At 34.9% G+C, this 17,375-nt stretch overlaps 1 protein-coding gene across 5 annotated transcripts; it reads left to right on the top strand.

The window, feature by feature from the left end:
* The first annotated feature begins 8,543 nt into the window (after positions 1 to 8,543).
* Positions 8,544 to 15,273, top strand: LOC114315626 (ER-based factor for assembly of V-ATPase). Of its 5 annotated transcripts, none has more exons than XM_082874637.1 (6): positions 8,544 to 9,004; positions 9,103 to 9,189; positions 11,781 to 12,064; positions 12,182 to 12,320; positions 14,541 to 14,626; positions 14,825 to 15,273. In XM_082874637.1, the coding sequence occupies exons 3-6, from the start codon at positions 11,795 to 11,797 to the stop codon at positions 14,951 to 14,953; spliced, it is 624 nt and encodes a 207-aa protein (XP_082730763.1). In that variant the 5' UTR covers positions 8,544 to 9,004; positions 9,103 to 9,189; positions 11,781 to 11,794; the 3' UTR covers positions 14,954 to 15,273. The 5 variants fall into 5 exon arrangements, with proteins under 5 accessions (XP_082730763.1, XP_082730762.1, XP_082730764.1 ...); XM_082874636.1 differs by having other exon boundaries at positions 8,580 to 9,004; positions 11,776 to 12,064; XM_082874638.1 differs by having other exon boundaries at positions 8,614 to 9,004; positions 9,119 to 9,189; positions 11,776 to 12,064.
* The last annotated feature ends 2,102 nt before the right edge of the window (positions 15,274 to 17,375 follow it).

Below are 17,375 nucleotides of genomic sequence, written 5' to 3'. Positions count from 1 at the left end.
GAATGTAATGCTCCTAATCGCATGAGCATAAACTGCATGATGTTTTTGGCCCATATGAAATAAAATTGTTAAAAAAAAAAAAAAAAATTGTACTACTCCTGGCCTGCATGAGTATAACTATGAACAGCTAAATAAATCCATAAACCAAATGTGTTTTACAATAAGAGTATTTTTGCTTCGAACTATAATATTTATTTCATAAATAAAGTGTTTGCTAAAGCAATTATTTTATAATGAAGTATTTGGTTTTGAGCTACATTTCATGAAAATAAAAAATGAAATAAAATAATAATAAATAAATAAATCATGGCAACCATGATAAACTCTGAATCTCGCCTTGTTCAACCTTCAAGAGCTGCTCCAACTTGTTGGCGACTTCGATATCCTCGCTTCTTTATCACCTCAGTTGCTTCTATTGTAGTTTGTTCATCCTTTAAAGTGGAAACAATAGCTCGCCTTTGAACTACTTCAGCTTCAGCAACACTAATTGTAGTCTCTAGTTGTTGTGATTGTTCATCTAAATGTTCCAACGCCTTTAACAATTATGCATTTGTGCTACAAGGCTACCCAAATCAGACTTCCGCAAGTGAACCTGCTCAATTCCTTCATTGTCAAGAGCTAAAGCATAAGTAACACGTTCACTGACATCCGCCAAACGTTGATTCTGTAGCTCTAAAGTCATCCCTTGAGCAAATACTAATTTCATAAAGATGTATGTAGTGACATTTTGTACGTACTTTTCAATTTGGCTTTGCAATAGAGAATAGTCTATCTGAAGCTTTGAGAGCTCATCATAAAGCTCTTGGAGCTTTGGGCCCAATGTTGGAACTTTTTGAATAGGAGTTTTGCTCAATAAGCCTTTAATATGTTTATCAAGTATTGAAGCTGCTGAGTGGCTAGCGTTAAGGATCATGCTTCTTATATCAATGGTAGAAGCCACAAAAGGTGCAACTTGACTCAATATAAAAGCAATAGGTAAGAAAGAAGTTCGGACAATTGGAGTTGGGTCAACTGAGAGTCAACTCTTACGATTAATCACTAAATCAAAGGCTGATAGCCCATGAACTGATTCTTCATTATCTGAGAACTCATCAAGAAGTCTCATATCCTCATTCCCAGAAGCCAAATCAAAGTCATCATTTGGCAACTGTCAAAACAAATTAAAGAGGAGTCAAAAAAAAAAAAATGAAATGACAAATAATAGATTCTGTCATTATTGATACAACATCGGTAGCCAATGGTTAAGAAGTGCTAGGAACGCCGATCAAAAATGACTCCACGTCATTAAAAGTAGTGGTATTCCTTCCAACGGTGCCAGTACTAGATTTTCTCTCTAAGTGACGCCAATTACGATAACCGTGACTATAGTCCTCATCTGCTACTCTACCAAGAGTCCCATTAACACTTCCTCGAACCATTTCGTTGGTCTTAGGATTAGAATTTTGCCTAGCAATTGTATTTTTCTTCACTTTAACCATCTCTTGATTTGGTGAAGCCGAGCGTTTGCTCCTTAGGATAGAATTTTCTTTGTTGGAGAAATAGCCTGCATAAAGTTGGGACCACCACTCCAAATAAGCCTTGGTAATGGAACGAGATAGGAAATCAAAATGCACTGGTAGCCTCAATACAGAATGGGTACCATCATGAACACAAGAATCCCAATGCTGAATAATGTTCTGTAAACTACCCGGGATGGCTTGAATAAAACCAAATTGCCTGCTAAACCTGTGAGGACTGTATGGCTTAATGACCATAGCGGACGAACTTCAACAGATGCTGATGAAATACTCTAAGTCTGAGTTAGAAAGATGATCGTCATCAGCCAATTCCTTGGGATTGCCCTCGCTATACGCCAAACGGTACAAGGTCATATCTTTGCATGATCGAAATAAGTCATAGGCCTCTGACTCCTCAAAATGTTTGGCCATCCTTTCACCAGCATATCTCGTCATTCGAGGCTTTAGAAAAGATTCAATACTAAAGTGTGTGTTGAAATACTCTACTAACCAAGCATAAACATAATGGATCGGAAAGATGGCGTCGTACTTTCCAAGATCAGAAGAAGAAACAATTTTATTCAGCCCTTTATAGATGCTAACAAGTACAGGAATAGCAAGGCTGAATGAATGACCACGAGCCATCATACTAGCAACCTTAAAAACCCCAGGCCTAATCAAGTCGCCATCCCCACGTGGTAGAACAAATTTGCATAACCAACAAACAAGGAAAACTGACAGATAAGTCTCACCCTTTGCTGCACCAATAATCCCCAAGTCACTGAAGACTTTGTCCCATTGCACAGTTCAAGATCGAGTTGTGTTAATAATACCAGAAGGGTTACTAGTATCCTTAGGGCGTTGAGTCTTGTTCCTCGAAGCTCGCTTGGTTGATTTATGGTACTTGACTTCCCCTTTAAACCAAAATTTTATCCAGCTAGTAATCCTCACCACATTCTTCTTCGACTCCTTACAAAGTCAATGGTAAACAAGAAATAAATAACCACAACTGACAGGAAAAAGGAAATTCTTGTCCCTCGTATTGTCGGCCAACTCTTGGGCACTTGGCACCACTTTATCGTATATTGCACCCTTAATAGAAAGTCCACCAAGCTGACACAAATCTCATAACGAGATAGACATCTCGCCTATGAAAGTGTGAAGGGTATTAGTGGACGGACACCAAAGCTCACAAAAGGCCCGCATAACACTATGTAGTCGGTCATACGAGAACAGTGAGGCATAAATTACATCGTAAATGCTAGCCTGTTGTAGTACCTCATGGTGTTGCCATAGTACATCCTCCAACCACTTCCAATAGCCTTCACAAAAAGAAGGTTCTGCTATGGCCTTGAAAATGGTGCCCTATGTCACCTTCTGAGCCCGAATCGCACTCCTAAGGATAAGAAATGAACTAAGATCCTCAATGTCTTCATGGTTAGATGACTTTACTAATAAAACCTTAGAGTGTGACAGGCCTTCAACCAATTGACATGAAGTCTCACGAGCCCATTGCACTAAATGAAAAGAGCCATCAAGTGACTCGAACTTCAAGCCCCAAGCACCAAGGAAATGAGGGTGAATTGGAAGAGTAGTCACCTCCTCAATAGCGTCATTAGAGTCCTCGAGAATGGTCAAGTACCCCTTCTTGAAAGTTTTGAAGTACACCATCACTAAGTGACAAAAGCTAAACAATGAAAAATATATATATATATATATATATGCATATGTTGTGGAGACATATATGACATATGATCATGACATAAGTCAAATTAATTACCTATGGTCAAATGGATAGTGGTGGAAGTATCTACTTCACTAGCCCAATATCCAAATCCAAACGGCTAGCTCGATAGGCGTATTCCCCCACCTAATTAAGTCAACCTAATCACCTATGGTCGAATGGGTGGTGGTGGAAGTGTCTACTTCACTAGCCCAATATCCAAGTGGCTAGCTCGATAGGCGCATTCCTCCATATGAGTCAAGACTAATCACCTATGGTCAAATGGGTGATGGTGAAAGTGTCTACTTCACTAGCCCAATATCCAAGCGGCTAGCTCAATAGGCGCATTCCTCTACATAAGTCAAACTAATCACCTATGATCGAATGGGTAGTGGTGGAAATGTCTACTTTACTAGCCCAATGTACAGGCGGCTAGCTTGATAGGCACATTCATCCACATAAGTCAAACTAATCACCTATGGTCAAATGGGTGGTGGTGGAAGTGTCTACTTTATTAGCCCAATATCCAAGCGGCTAATTCGATAGACGCATTTCCCAACATAAATCAAACTAATTACCTACGGTCAAATGGGTGGTGGTGTAAGCGTCTACTTCATTAGCCCAATATCTACGCAGCTAGTTCGATAGACGCATTCCCTCACATGAGCCAAACTAATCACCTATGGTCAAATGAATGGTGGTGGAAGTGTCTACTTCACTAGCCCGATATCCAAACAGCTAGCTCGACAAACGCATCCTCCACATAAGTCAAAATAACCAATTATGATAAAAGAATAGTGAGATATATTACTCTATTATTCTTATAAAATCATTATTCTTATGGGCCATAATCAAATGCAATTTGCAAAAAAATAAAAATAAAAAAAATCGTTCAGTGCACATAGATTGATGATGCAATCAAACAAGTTAAAATATATATATATTCATGAAATTTATGGTGGTATCATACCAAGATGATATCATGGACACTTAAAATATATATATATATATATATATATATATAAAAGTCTACGCAAAATACAAAGCATCGTGACAAAGAAAAAAAAAAAAAGCAAAGGAACTAGTGCACAGTCACAAGGCAACATGACATGTGTGTGTGTGTATATATATATATGTAAAAGCCTTACCTTGATTGTTAAGCACAAGGCAGTTGCTAGCAATGGTCAAGGAAAAGGAGATGCAGAGTTAGCCAGTGGAAAGTAACCCTTCATTAGGGATGGCAATCTGAAACCGACCCGACGGTGACCCGACTCCCCAATCCTGAATTGAGCTGTGATTCCTCGAAAAATATCCCCCACGGGCCAGGGATTGTATTCAAAAAAAAATTCCCGATGATGTTCGAGCCAGGGAGGGGGATACATGTCCCAGCCCCGAACCCGCCCCGGCCCCGACCCTGTTTTTCCCCCGAAACAAAATTACAATTCTACCCTTGTCTATATATATTTGTCTGATATGCTCCCTCACACAAGCACACACATACGGCTTCATTTCGCGTGAGAAAAATGAGGAGAGGGAGAGAGAGAGAGAGAGAAGAATCGATCTCACAACGCCCCTCCTCCGCCGATCTCACAGCATCGCTCCTCCACCGCCCTCCTCTACCGTCGTGCCCATCTCCTTCGTCGCCCTCCTCCGCGATCTCCTCCGCCGCCCGACTCTTTCCACCTCTCTTTCTCTATGTGTTATATATACACACACATATATATATATATTAGATTGCAGCTCAGATCTATCTCTCTCTTTACTTAGATCTATCTCTCTTTACTTAGATTTGTTTGTTGTTGATGTTGTTTGATGATATTGTTGTTGATGATGTTGTTTGAATCGTTGTTCTTGTTGCTACTGTTTTGTTTTGTTGTTGTTTTTTTTTTTTTTTTTTGATCCGGGGAATTTTCGGGGTCGAGGAAACCCGATCCCCGTTAGGGGGCGGGGATGGGAATGGTAATAGGTTCCCCGTCGGGGATCGGGACCGGGGACGGGGACATTCTTATCATCGAGGATCGGGAACGGGGAGGGTGATCCCCGCCCCCGCCCCGTTGCCATTCCTACCCTTCATCAATCATTTATAAAGAGAAATAATACATATTGGGCAGCGGAAAGAAACATTAAAATCCAAGTTGTGCTACCTAAACATTACCTTCATAGGAGGTAGAAGGCCAACCACGCTATGCTTAAAAAATATTAAAATAAAATAAAATAAAATTTGCATGGCATACATTGCAATTAAATCCTTACATAAGCATAACCAATCTATTTCAAACCTCACTTTTGATATTAACAAGCAAGCATCAAACTAGAGTTTTGAAATAGGGACAATTTGTAAACACTTTAAATTTTTACGTGTCTTTATCATCGCCTGATTAATCAAGACAAATAATTTTTCTTGATTAATTGGTCAAAATTAAGATGGTCAAAATTTTTAAATGGATATGGATCCTATTAAAATTGTAAAAATGCTTGCGACCTCTAATTAGAGGTGCCACTAATGATGTGGCAGTGCGTCCCACCCACTGCCACTGTCAGTGCGTCCCACCCACTGCCACTGTCAGTGTTGTGTCTCTTTTTTTTTTTTTTTTTTTCCTTTTCCACCTCATTAGAGGTGTGTTTAGAGCCTCTAAATTAGAGGTCTCTAGCATCACTGATTAAAATTATGGATCTTAACCCATTTTAAATTATGAGCCACACTAAAACAAAAATGGACCTATTTTGACAATTGGATCAATCCAAAAGTATGGGGCCCACGAAGATATTTTGTCAAGAAATTAGTGGAATAATTCAAAGTTCAATACAAATCATTTCCATAAAGTAATAAATAAATTGATATTTTTCTTGAAAAGTAGAGTCAATTTTGAAGCTTCCAAAATTAACTCTTCCCTCCTAAACCTATAAATAAAGGCTTTCACCAAGAGGATGGGGGACATTTTTTGGCTAATAGTCTTGCAAGCTCCTATGCAATCTCGAGACTCTGCCAAATTTTCTTCTTAAAATTCTCTCTAAAATTCTTCAAACTTAGAAGAAAGGATTAGCAAGCATTCCAAACTTGTGCCAATTTTTTCAAGTTACAAATACAAAATTGGTCTCTATTTTCAAAGAGGTCATTTCAAGACTCATTCGAGATCAAACCGTTCAAGCCCGAGATCAAACTTTTTTTCTCCAAGTCTCTCAATTCGAAGACTTGAAGAAATCCATCAACTTGTCTAGTTCAACAACAACTTTTTACAGCCGCTGAATCACGCCAATTTCAGAGAACGAATTAGAGAATTTGTTCTTTTGTAATAGAGCAAACTACAGAAAATTGTACCCATTTATTATAATCAATAAAATTAATTATTTATACATTTATTTCGTATTTTAATTGTAGGATACGAAATTTGTGTTTACACCGTGCCTAACATTATTTTAATTTATACCGTACCTTTAGACACAGACATACACTAGTAATATTGTTTGGGATGATCTAAATAAATGCACTTTTTGACTTTTTATAAAATATGATTTGGGTATGAATTGGGTTTGAAGTGATGTGAAAGAGAGGTGATGTAACTTAAATAAGATAGTGACTTTTTAACTTTTTAAAGTTATGACAAAACCATCCAAAACCATCCTTTTATTTTTCTCTCCCTTCCAAATAGTCCTCACTTTCTCGCGTCCTCTCTCTTCATCTTTCAATCCAAGCTCTTTCCTCTACTGTTGTTTTTTTTTTTTTTTTGGCATCTTCATCGGATCTATTAGTTCGACAAATTTGTTGTTAAGGGGGTTGTTTGAGATGCCCTAAATAAATGCACTTTTTGACTTTTTGGACTAAAAAGTTTAGGAAAAAAAGATGGTTGTTTGGGATAACTCTTTGACTTTTTACGAAAGAAATGTGTACTAAAAAATTGTATAAATTTGTGTATAGGAGAAGATTGTGATGGAATAGGCCGTATGGTCAGAAGGCGTAAAGGGGCAGCGTGTGCAAAGTATAGGGTAGGAGATGATTCCCTCCTTTTCGGGCATTGAATTGGACGGTACTGTTCGGCCCGTGGGGGCCTACCACAGGTTCCGTTTTGCTAATCAAAACCGTTCAATGTGTAGAACTCGTCGAGCACTATATGCTTATAAAAAATCACGTTGATCGGATATCGATAACTATCTGATCGGATTAATTTTTTTTCAACCGTTAACTATAACACCATCCATTTTTTTATACAAACTGATTTGATCATATAGTTAGCGATATCTGATCAACGTGATTTTTTATAAATATATAGTACTCGACGAGTTCTACACATTAAACGGTTTAGATTATCAAAACGGGACTCGTGATAGCCCCCACGTGCCGAACAACACCGTCCTTAAGCTTGCCTCCGTCTGTGTAATTTGTCCTCGCCAAAGTCAGGCTAAGACAACTCACGTCAGAGTGAGTTGTCTCACAATTTGTATAAAAATATATATATATAATTTTTTTTTGTGAATAGTGATAACTTTTTAATTTTTTTAGTAACTTTTTGACTTTTTGTCTTATTTTGTAGATGTCAAACCAGGCCTAAATCTGTCAACCCAAGCTCTTTCCTCTGTTTATTTGTTTTTAATCCGTCAATTCACTTGAACTGCCAAGCCAATCAAAAGGTTTTTGATAAAAAAAAAATTAATGTGTGTGTTTAGTTTGAGTTTTTTGGATTAAATTTTTTTTAAATTGAAATTTTTTATTTTTTGTATTTTTTTATTTTTAGTGAATATTTTAAAAATTTTAAGTATTTTTTTATTTTTAGTGAATATTTTAAAATTTTTAAGTATTTTTTTTTTACTTTTTTATATGCACCTTACTTAAATGTATTTAAGAAGTAAAAATTTTGTGAAAAAATATTTTTAAAATTAATAAATACATAAAAATACGAAAAATATACTGAATTTTCATATATTTTTGGTATTTTGTGAATTTAAAAAAAAATCATAAAAATTATATTTTTTATATGTATTTATGTTAGGCATATCTAAAAATTTAAAAAAAATACTTAAAATATTTTAAAAATTTAGTAAAAACAAAAAACACAAAAAATAAAAAAAATATTTTAAAAAATATTTTTGAAAAACCAAAAACATGCCAAGTGTAGTTTCTAATAATAAGGGATTGTTTAGAATGACCTAAATAAATATATTTTTTATTTTTTTACGAAAAAATATGTAAAAAAATAAAAAAATAATATGATAAAAAAAATTAAAAGATAAAAAATATATATTTATTTAAGATAGTCAAACTTAACCTAAATTTATCAATCCCTTTCTATTAATCTTTAAACGGCACTGACGTTTACAGCGCACAACCCAAGCAAGCCTAATCAATTGGGCAAGTCGGGCAACTCAAGGATTCAATCCAAGGCCAATTCTATTCCAACTAAACTTAGGTGGGTTATCCCGTTCTTGGCCTGTTCTCCCTATTCCAACCCAAATTCTCTCTCTCTCACATTTGGGGATGACAATAGAGACCATACCTCATGAGTTTATAGGGATCCAATCTAAATATTTAAATTTTTTTTTTTTTTTTTTTTTTACTTATAGGATTAATTAAGTGGATTTTTAAAATATCCACAGGATATGGATCGGGAATGGAAACCCGCCCATTTCCCCATATGTTAGGGTTCTCTTTCTCAATCTCACTCTCACGGTTTCTCATTCTCATTCTCACTCTCACATAGCAGCGAAGGCAACAATCTCCATAGGTTTTGCAAAGGCAACGATCTAGCGGCGGCGATCTCCGTCGGCGTTACCACGGTGGTTCTCCGGCGTGGTGAGTTTCTCTATCTCGTTCTCTCGTTCTCTCTCTCTCTCTTGTTCTGTGTGTGTTTACAAATTCATCTATTCGTCACTTTCTCAACTTCCAAACAGAGTTGTTGCTTCACAGAGTTTTTGGCACTCTTTTGCAATTGGCGAAACCTGTCGAAGAGACTTACGCATCAATCAGCAGAAAATACGGTTAGCTTCACTGAGTTGTTGCTTTGATTCATGGAAATTTTAACTCAATGTTGTTTAAAGCTATGGATTTAAATCAGTTGTGAATTCTGATGCATTTGGAAATTGTTAGCTTTGATTTCTCATGTGGAAGATGAAATTGATTTACTGTCTATTTATTTTCTCGGGACTTTGCTATGTTATGTTGTGTTATGTTATGTTATGTTAAAAGGGTTTAGGGTCAAAATGGATTGCATAAAAGCTTTGTTACAAAAATGGGAATTGCCTCTGCAAATGATCAAGATCAATATAGCTACTCCTTAAGTTTTTAAGCAAATAGGTTATCTCTGTTTTGATGATTGGTTGCTTTATATAGTCAAAATAAAATGAGTGTTTTAACATTTCCATTGAATAAGAAGAGAGAGAGAAGAGAATGTTGAGTGGAAAGTTGATCCCTTTTAGCTTGTAGAGATAGAGAAATAGGGGTTTTTAGAGAGAGAGAGAGAGAGAGTGTCTTGGGATTTTAGGGATTGTTTCAGGTACTAATCCAATCTTTCAATTTTACTTTCATCAATTATTGATCAATACTGTTGAATTTTCACTTTGTTGTGTTGATCAGCTGTTGAATTGGCTAATGCTCCTCTGTTCATGTAAAACTAATAAAAGAATGGATCCATTCTCCTAAGATCTGAAAAAATAAAATAAAATAATGAAAGAAAAGAAATAATAAGCCCCATATTTTTAGTGTAATTACACCGACATCTCTTTTAGTAAGGTAAAGTGATTGGAATTAATGGACATAATGGTGTGAAGACACAAATAAACAAAGTAAAGAGGGAATTTGACATCACTACCTCAGACTATGATGATCAAGAAATTGCAGAGAACATAGCTCATAATTGTAGAGTTAATGGAATTTCTCCCGTCCTTCCTCACATTAAGCGTGAGTTCTTTTTCTCTTTCATACGATAAGGAAGATAGATCCAAGAAAATATTGGTGAGGACTATCAATAAGATTTGATGCTTTTGACCTTCATTCTCATGATTGGTGGAATTTTTTTTTTTTTATTTTTCATTATAAAATTAGACTTAGGGAATGAACAATATGACATGATAGGTATAGTAGATCCCTCGTTTGTATGTCTTTTAACTTTGCTCAATTGTTTGATGGATTGGGATCTGGTTATTGCTAGCAATATTTTATTGTGTAAGTTCCTAATCTGAAATTGGCTTCTAAACATTTGGAAATGTACTTTACTATGAATAGGCAATCTGACTTTGACTCAATACACCAGTATGTCAGACATATTTTCATCACTCTATTGTTAATGGAAAGATATAGGAAGTCTGGAGAAATGAGCTATAACTTTAGAAACAACATCGTTTATATATTTTTCTCTCAATCTTGCTGTCATTAGGTGGGCTGCCAATAAAATGAGTGGTTGTTATTTTTTTTTTAATCTTGCACGTTCTTTCACATTTTTTTTTTCAATTACTAAAACTTATTTGATTGTCTTAAAATTATATATTTGATTATTATAAAACAAATTTTTTAATTAATTAATTAATGTGTATTTGATTTTGTTGTTGAACCAAATAAAATAAAATGAGATTGAACGTATATTTAGCTTTTGTTGTGAACCTTAAAAAAAAATAATAATAAATAAATAAAGTTGTTATCATTAAATATATTATTAAAAAAAAAAAAAAGGTATATTTAGCTTTTGTTGTGAATCTTAAATAAAAAACAAAAAAATTGGTTGTTGACATTAAATATTAAAAAAAAAAAAAATGGAGATTAAGGTGGGTTGGGGAAAATACAAACCCATTAGGAGATGGGGAGGGTAGTACCCATGGGGAATGGGAAAAATTTATTATAGGGGAATGGGGATGGGGAATTAATATCCACCCCATTAACGCCCATTGCCATCCTTACTCACATTCTGCATCTTCTCTCTCTTCGTGCGACTTGGAGTCTAGGTATGGACGATCTCTCTCTCTCTCTCTCTCTCTCTCTCTCTCTCTCTCATGGTTTTGGATTTGAATTGGTGGAGTCTTATCGTTCTTTTACATTCTATTCTTAATTTTTGATGTTTATAGTTGCTCGGACATGAGTTATGTGTGATTGGTGTCATATGAATCACTATGATTGATTTCTTTTGCTCACATATGATTTACCAATTTTTTTTTTACTTGTTTTAGCAAAATGGGTGTTATGTTATTGTAAATTTGCTTCAAGATTTTACTTGTGGGTTGGTTTGCTAAAGCGATTGTTGTGATATTTTATGTTGTTCGATTGATTGAGCATAAATTTAGCTTGTGATTGATTGATTCAGGTGATTTTTATGAATGTATTGAACTTTTGAGCCCTTACCCATCTGCAATTTTCATTGTCTTGCTGTTAACTGAAATTTGAAACTAAACTTCTTATTGGAAAACCTGTAAAAATCAATTAGGTAACTGCTTATAGTTTGAAATGGTTTTTGATTTTTGTGTATGTAGCATTTTTATTTTGAAAATTGGTTAAGTTAGTTTGAATGACTAGCTAAATTAGAGAGTGATGTTGGGGCAAAATACAGAATCTGATTTTTTTTTATTTACTTTTGCTAGTAAAGTTGGAGTTTCTCTAATGACTAGTGATACATGTTCAAACCTGACCGGCGGTCTCATCATATCCAACACTGAAACCATTCGATCATTCCTCATCACAGCCTCAAACGACCCTCTTCTGTCCCTAGACCTCCGGAAAACTGCTTCTGACCTCTCTGTCCAACCATCCGTGCCTTACAAATCTCTCCGATCCGTCTGGTTTGCTTCCCTGCCTTCTACCCGACCTGACCTTCTATGCCTATTCTCCGGATCTGATTTCGTCTTCACCAGCCCCAAACCCAGAGAAAAGGTCAGAAAAAAGTTTTCTATGGCCCCTCCTTTCGTTTCCTGAGAAAATTATTTGGATTCTCTGAAATTTATGTGTATGCTTTTAATTTGGTTTGTGGATTTTGTGGAACCTCTTTAGAGTGAGGAATTGAAGGCAAGACTGAGGAAGCTCGAGGAAGTAGCGGAGAGGAAAGCATATCAGGAGCTTGTGAAAGATATTACGCCAAGGAAGGAGACGGATGAACCATTCTCATCTTACAAAGATCAACTAGGTTTTGGTGAGGACTTATTTTATTTTTTATTTTTATCATTATTAGTTCTGTTGTTTATAATCCTATTAAGTGCTTTTTTGATCTTGAACATGGAATATATAATAGTGGCTGTGTTTTTTACAATTGAGATTCGGTGTATTAATATTATTATATTTCATAATTTTTATTGTACACATACATACATGATATTTATGCACACATATCATCAATCCTATTATTTTAAGAATTTTTCGTATCAATGCATTTGTATCCGTATCCATACTTCATAGTGTACGCGCCATTGATAGACCTATTTCCCTGGGATGTTGGCTTACTCTTCATTATCTAACAAAAATTGTTTTTGGACCTTCTTGGGCTGGGATGATGTTGATAGTTTCTTATTGCCTTTGGATTGCGACTTACTGCAATATAGGAAAAAGGTGAACGGAGTTTTTGAATCATGATGGTTCATTAGGAATCAATAAACTGGGGAAAACATCTGGAGTTTGTGTGACATAGAGGATTATTTGGTGAGCGTGACAGATCAAACGATATTTTTAGGATCTCTAGAATTCTGTTAATGTTATCTTGGATATTTAGAATTGTGACCATTATCTTTATTTTTCGTTTTTTAGTGGGAACTTGGGCTTTTGTATTCTTGGGATTGTGATTGTAATAGTAACTAAACACATTCAATATTAACAGTTCATATTAGATGCAGCACTTGACAATTTTTACTTCACAGGTTACTTGATATCTTCTTGAATCTAAATAAATTGAGATTTTTGGTATCTGCATTTTTTAATCCCTTATTAGTTTTTGCATTTTTGAGTTTAGTTATTGCTATGAGCTTGTGCTATCTTGACTTTCCTTATCTTCTGAGACTGCAGCTATTTTTTTTTTTACAATTGCTAATTGTAGGTGCTTGTGTCCCACAGGGCCAAAACATTATACCCAAGAGGTTGGCTACACTATGACAAGGCATGAACCTTGCCAAGGTGACCTTACGTCAGCACCCCACTCCGTGCTCACCACCACCGCTTGGCGACTATATGTTCAGTGCCATTCGCCTTGCCCTGCCCCGCCCCACCATCACTCTAGTAAAAAATGGCACGCTAACACTGTATAGCCTATCTAAGCCATAAGGAAGGCCTAGGGACCCCCTCAGGGTTGGTGCCTTGGTCATGGGATGCCTGAGCGATCTATGACCCATGAGCCTGCGTTGGATCAACATCGTGGTTAGAGTTGAGGGATCATTAAAGTTGCTATGTTCACCCATTTGGGGTAACCCCACTTTGACGTGAGAGAGAGGCCTTTGCACAAGACCTAAATTGACTAAGTCATGTGATACCTCGGAAAGTGTATCATACTTACCCACTGGGGTATCTAGTAAGGTGTGTTATAGTTACTAAACACAAAGAAGCACGGACACTTCTAAGAAGGTAACGTATCCGTGTCGTATCCGTGTCGGACACCGACACTCTTTGGACACTTTCCCGACACGTGTCCGACACTTTTTAAAACGTGTCCTATTTTTTAAAGACCCGGACACTCTTTGGACACTTGGAGAATACATGTGTATCTCTTAAACACACGTGTCTATCAATTAGACACATGTGAAACCAATTATAAGTTTGAACAAAACAACTTAAGATACAATAATAAAACAAAAATCATATAAATTCATAAGAATTATTGTCATATTTAATATTTTTATTATTTTTGAATGATATATTCATATATATAGCATATAATAAATATATAAAATTATATATTTCATGTGTGTCCCCCGCGTGTCGTGTTCTGCATTTTTTGAAAATTAGCGTGTCGGCGTGTCCGTGTCGTATCCGTGTCCATGCTTCTTAGACTAAACATAACCCACGGGAGTGAGCTAGCCTCCATGGCCCAACTTTCCTAATAAAAGGATGTCTTCCCCTCCATTTGCAGTTAGCAAGCTTCCGCTTTAGACATAGAGCTTCTACGTACATCATAAGCTATCCTCTCGTACTGTCACTCTCTCTCTCTCTCTCTCTCTCTACTCTAAGGTTGCCTTGTGATTAAGTTTGTTGAGTTGAGTCAAGTATTGTACTCCTTGGGATTAAGGTTTGTTGAATTGAGTTGAGTATTGTTAATTTTATGCCTCTTCCCAATCTTTCAATTCAAGTTGTCGATTTCAGTTGTAATATGCCTTATCCAAAATCTGCATCTGTATGTTTTTAATTTAACATCACTCTTGCACTTTTACAGGTTTACATGTTGCACTGACAATGTTTACTGGCTATTTGGTTGGATATGCTGCATTCAGAGCACTTTTTAGCCACAGTCCTGTTATGGTACCTCCAGAGAAAGCATGCTCAGTTTTTATATATTTATTTTAATCTACTTGAAACATTTAAAAATTATTCCATTTTGTGCACAAGAGTTTTTATTTTTCGGCCCGCGCCCACCTTTCTTTTTTTTCCTACCATTCTTTGTGGTTCATTTGGTAATAGTAATACCATAATTGATGATTCTCTTATCGTAATTTTCAGAATGCTGCTGGAGGCATCCTGGGTTTGGTTTGCACTATGCTCTTAGAAACGCTTCTTTTCATAATTAGAACTTCCAATCAAGATCTTAGATCATCTTCTTCCACTTCCAAGCTAAAGAAGGATCAATAGATTTGGTGTAGAGGTTGGTGCTCTCCCTCATTCTTGTGGTTGTTAGACTTGTAAAAATTTATTAAGTGATTTTTCGTTTTGATTCAGTTGAATTAAGAGGCAGTTGTCCTGTAGTCCTTCACTCTCAATATTTGCAACAAGTCAAGTTAGATTATGTGTGGACTTACATTTTCTATTTAATGTATGGTTTGTGATCCATAAGGAGGTTCAAAGGGTACGGTTTAGTTGTAGTGGTTGAAAAGAATTTTGAATTCCTTTGTCTATAGACAGTTGCATAAAGAATTTCAACATAATACTACAAACACCAAAATTGAGTGCAATTAACTAGAGTTCGTGAAATATCATTATGGTAGTGTTCATCTTGGGAGGATTTAGAAATTTTGAGAATCTATAAATTGTGGGATTTGTAGTCTGTTGATTTTAATTTTCACTTTTTGTTTTTGGTTCTTTTGTACTAGATTTTTCAAACATCAACATGGTTCTTGAACTTCTGATCAACTTGAGTGATGTATATTTTATATTCTTTCTGTACAACTTACTTTGATAAACATAGTCATCTAACAATAAATAAACTATGGGTGGCAATTGTGAATTATATTTACTATATTACCCTTTTTAACTTTTTAAATAGGTTTTGAGTTACATGGGTTAATAGGGCTTCCTTAATTAAATGGGCCAAATAGTGTTAAATGGGTTGGTCGACTATTTATGACAATCTCATATAAAGGCAACCCAAACCTGCTAAGATTTGGTTTGGGAAGTGGGGTGGTTTTTAGTTTTTTTTGGCTATTTTAGTTTGGGGTTAAAAGGTCTGGTTTGGGAAGAGCATTTGCTAACATTAACAATTTATTTTGAGTAATTATTTTGCTAATATTAACAATTTATTCTTGTAAATAGAAATTTTTGGAACCGTGAACCAAATCGCAACCAAATTGTTATTTCGGTTTAGTTCTGGTCTGGTTTTACAAGTGTAATGGTTTGGTCTGGTTTTTAAAATTACAAAACCGTTAGGATCAGTTTGGTTCTTGGATTTTCTTAGAACCGAACCAATCTAGGCCGTATGCACCCCTAAGTAGCGGTAGTTATGGTAGTGTTGGTAATGATTTTATAATAGTGTATATCGATATTTATGTTTAGTATTTATAAATTCAATTAGAATTAAGAAAGTTTCATATGATTTAAAATGTTCTTAAGTTTTAGTCTACATTTTAAGAGGCTCTTAAATTTTTAAATGATATTAATTATGGTTATTAAATGGATTTAATTGATTATTACTTAATACATTTAATTTTAAGTGCTGAATGAGGTTATCAAAACCATCTTATTAATTCAATTATGATTATGATCTCGTGGTCTATTGGCATGGAGATAGCATTTAAATGTTTGTGAGAGAGATTGCATTGAACTCCTTCCAAAACTGAATTAACGATTAATAATTGATTATTGCCGATTTTTTTCTTTTCATATATATTACAAAAAGAAGACTATGTATGTTTTATCAATATCGATTTTTCATTGATTAATGGTATGCTGTCATTTAAAATTTGTTTGAATTTGATTCATTTACTAAATGAATGAGTTTAAACTCAATTCTTAGACCAAAAGAAAACAAATTAATATTTATTTTTAAATAATATATAAGATTATTTTATTTTATTTTCTATTTGTGTTTAATATTTGTATAAATTTACATATTTGAATGATGAAATTTATAATTAATATAAGTATTCTTTTATATTTTGCTCATAATTCTCCCTTTTAAAATCTTAATAAGTAAATTAATTTAAATTTAATTTTTTTAAATTTAAACTCGATTTGTTTATATAATCAAGTTGCCTCAAGTAGAGCTTGAGTGTTTTTAAATAAAATTTTTGTTATTGACCTAAATTTTTTTAAACACCTTCAATTCTCTGAATTGTTGAATCAAAATTAATTTTATTATTATTTTAACAGGTTGACTCTTGATTTTGGTAAAGCCATATGCGGCTTCCTTCCTTTGTGTAATGTGTACCCCAGTGTTTTCGTAATGCAGGCACAATATGTGTATAACATGCATATCGCTAGTCTTTTGTATCACTTTGCGTGCAAATGTGCAGAAGTTAAGGTTCCATTTTTGAGAATTGATTTTTTTTTTCTTCCGAAAAGACATTAAAAATAAATAAATAAAAAATAAAAGTATTCAATCCATAAATTCAAATTCAAATTTTGTTTGCTCAAAGGTCCGGATTTTGAAATATTTTGTTTAAAATGACAAATGTAAACAAAATGACCAAAATATCCCTATATACGGAGACAGAGGGACATGGAGTTAGGGGGGTCACGTGCCCCTCCTGACTTTTCAATTTTTTTTTTTTTTTTTTTTTTTTGAGGGTTGTTTGTGGCTTACACGCAGTGCCTATATACACAGTAGTCCAATTTGACC

Source organism: Camellia sinensis, chromosome 6, assembly GCF_055761805.1.
Source record: "Camellia sinensis isolate YWXY chromosome 6, ASM5576180v1, whole genome shotgun sequence".
Classification (NCBI taxonomy): domain Eukaryota; kingdom Viridiplantae; phylum Streptophyta; class Magnoliopsida; order Ericales; family Theaceae; genus Camellia; species Camellia sinensis.
Note: the sequence above shows the minus strand (reverse complement) of the source record. Positions and strands in the feature narration are given on the sequence as shown.

What these genes read in the sequence shown, in the direction of transcription:
- LOC114315626 (XM_082874637.1), top strand. Translation starts at nt 11,795, where the DNA reads ATGACTAGTGATACATGTTCAAACCTGACCGGCGGTCTCATCATATCC. An exon ending in GCCCCAAACCCAGAGAAAAG is followed by an intron (nt 12,065 to 12,181) that starts GTCAGAAAAAAG and finishes GAACCTCTTTAG; the next exon opens with AGTGAGGAATTGAAGGCAAG. An exon ending in CAAAGATCAACTAGGTTTTG is followed by an intron (nt 12,321 to 14,540) that starts GTGAGGACTTAT and finishes GCACTTTTACAG; the next exon opens with GTTTACATGTTGCACTGACA.